This window comes from Psilocybe cubensis, chromosome 3, assembly GCF_017499595.1.
Source record: "Psilocybe cubensis strain MGC-MH-2018 chromosome 3, whole genome shotgun sequence".
NCBI lineage: Eukaryota > Fungi > Basidiomycota > Agaricomycetes > Agaricales > Agrocybaceae > Psilocybe > Psilocybe cubensis.
The window spans coordinates 581,779-584,346 of record NC_063001.1 but is presented as its reverse complement, the minus strand read 5'-3'; the positions used below and the strand labels follow the sequence as shown (position 1 = coordinate 584,346).

At 51.8% G+C, this 2,568-nt stretch overlaps 1 protein-coding gene across 1 annotated transcript; it reads left to right on the top strand.

Moving 5' to 3' along the window:
- Positions 1 to 547: 547 nt before the first annotated feature.
- Positions 548 to 2,344, top strand: JR316_0003009 (uncharacterized protein; the record flags this gene model as incomplete). Its single annotated transcript, XM_047888790.1, has 9 exons — positions 548 to 562; positions 639 to 717; positions 770 to 786; positions 846 to 886; positions 942 to 1,059; positions 1,313 to 1,368; positions 1,430 to 1,508; positions 1,561 to 1,828; positions 1,905 to 2,344. 9 exons carry the CDS (start codon positions 548 to 550, stop codon positions 2,342 to 2,344), a joined length of 1,113 nt encoding a protein of 370 aa, XP_047751164.1.
- Positions 2,345 to 2,568: the final 224 nt, after the last annotated feature.

Sequence of the window (2,568 nt, the reverse complement as noted above, 5' to 3'; positions counted from 1 at the left end):
CGCCCCATTCTGGCCTTCGGGCGGGGCTAACCTCTGCTAGTACGATAAATTGAAGGTGTTGGAATGCATGGACTACGCTCTTTTTTTGGCCTATTAATAGATCTCGACATTTTACCGAGAAAAAACTCGCCAGAAAAAGCAACATCTGCACATCATAAATAGTAATCTATCTTCTGTGTCCACCAGCAACAACAACGGCAACCCCGCCCCGTCTGAGCCCGGAATCAGGTTTTTTGCCGAAAAATCGACGAGGGGTCAAGATGAATCCAAGATGAACGCAGGGTATCATCCATCCGCTCATTTCCTGATTAGCTTATAAACTAGACTGTCAACTTTTCACTCCAACGACTTGGACAGACGACTCCTTCCCCTTTCCTGTACCTACGCTTGTACTATCCCGCTCGGTTTACGCCAAACCACACACTCTCTTTCTTCAAGGCCAACCACACTCTTTTTCAACGCGGCTCAACAAGTTCAAGTCAACCTTCTCACAGCGGCCTTGTGGCTAAGCGGCGCCAACGCCCATCTTGCAGCTTTCCACAAAGGAATGTACTGTTTGAATGTGCGTTGCAGTCCTCTTCTTAAGATGTTCAGAAGCGCTGAAGAATCTACATTCCAATTCAAAATTCTTTCTATAGGGTCCGCAAGCTGCGCAAGATTTGAATTCCTATGCGATTGTCTCACCTCTATACCAGCTCAACTTTAAGGATTGGTGGTGTACGTGCCTTGCCGTTGTGCTATGTTCATCTCATTAAACAACACTCTGCAGTCCATCATATCAACAACGTGTGTTTTTGGTGCAATTGTTAACCTAGTATTCTCTGAAACTTGCGAAACAATCTTAGTGTGACCTATATCCTCCTGCAGACGGGGACTTCCTCGAGCTGTGAGTCCCAACACACCTGTATTTTTGATTTCCGTCGTCTAAACCCCGACTTCAGTCCTGCTGGTGGAAGCTTCACCGTCGAGATCGCCTCCAACCGCGCAAAGACCACGCTGGCGTACAACGGGCGCGACACCTCAGAATGGCCAGACGGTGCGACATACCCCGAGGACTATGTGCGTGTCTTTCCCATATTCCTAGCAACTGATTAATTAACCCACTGTGCCTCACAGAATGTCCCTTCATGCATCACGTCCCCAAACAGTGAGCGGCCCTCGTTTCTTGGCGTTTTTGCTGATTCATTTTTGTGCAGTGCATGCCCAGAATCAGTCTATGGCGGCCGGAACCGCATTCGCAATCTCGTACAACGCAAGTCCCCAACTCTCGTTCAAAATCATATCTAGCGCTCACTTTGCAAATACTTTCTAGTCTGACATCAAGGCAGTAACTCCCCAGAACCTTGCAGTGTTCACTGTTCGTTATAAGTGAGTGGTTTTCATTCCTTGCAAATAAATCAATGACGCTTATCAATAAAATCCCCCACAGCACACCCTGGAAGCGCGTTATCAGCTACGATGTCCCGGCCAACTTGCCCGCCTGCCCTGAAGGAGGCTGCATCTGCGCTGTAAGCCGACTTCTATTCAAACTTCACATTTTTCGTCTAACTCTTTCCACAGTGGGGATGGGTCCCGAACGGCTGCGGCCAGCCGAACATGTACCACCAGCCATTCAAGTGCAAAGTCACCGGCGCAAAGAGCACTACGCCCATTGCACCCCCACAGCCACCCGTGTGGTGCGAGGGCAACCCAGGTGCCTGCGTCAAGGGCTCGAAGCAGATGATTTACTGGAACCAGAACGAGGGCAACAACATCGCTGTCAGTGGATACGACCTTTCAGGCAGCTTCAAGTCTCCAGCATACAACGCCAAGCTGGGTTTCGCTGATGGTTTGTTTTTAATGATTTTTTTATTATTTCGGATTGTAAGAGGCTGACTTGGCGTTTTTGCGATTCTTCTTTTCAGGCGCGCAGAACGATATCTTTGCTGGCGCTCCGAGTGCTCCCGCAGGCAACTCCGGTTCCAACAATTCTGGCTCCAACAACAACAACTCGGGCTCGAACAAATCCAACTCAAACAACGGCTCAGGCTCGAACAACGCAAACTCAGGTGGGAACACCGGTGCAAGCCCCGCCCCCGCCAACCTCGCCGCAGGCGCTTCTTCCTCTGCCTCTGCCTCCGCTTCTTCTGCATCCGCTGCTTCTGTTTCTACCAGCAACGACAACGGCAACCCTGCCCCGTCATGCCAGAAGCGCTCGAGCAGGCGCAGGAGACGCGCTTTGCTTCCCTCCCCTGAGGAGGGCGTGCTCGTCAAGAAATCGCCCGAGCCCGAGCCACAGGTGAAAGTAGCTGCAACCACCGCGCACAGGAGGCTTCACGCGAAGAGGCAGTGGTTCTCGCTCTGAGCGCCCCCCCTCCTCCTTCCGTCGTGCCTCCCTGCATGCCATACATGTCTGTCCAAGTCTCCTCCCCCCCTTCCCTCCCTTCCCATCTAGTTCAGTAACCGATACCCGGAGTTGATTTCCACCCACATACGCACCTATTCACTTTTTGCGGGCCAACATCACACCTCGGAGGATGAGAGGGAGGGGAGCACACGCGCGTGCATGCATGCTCGGAGGATCCCTTC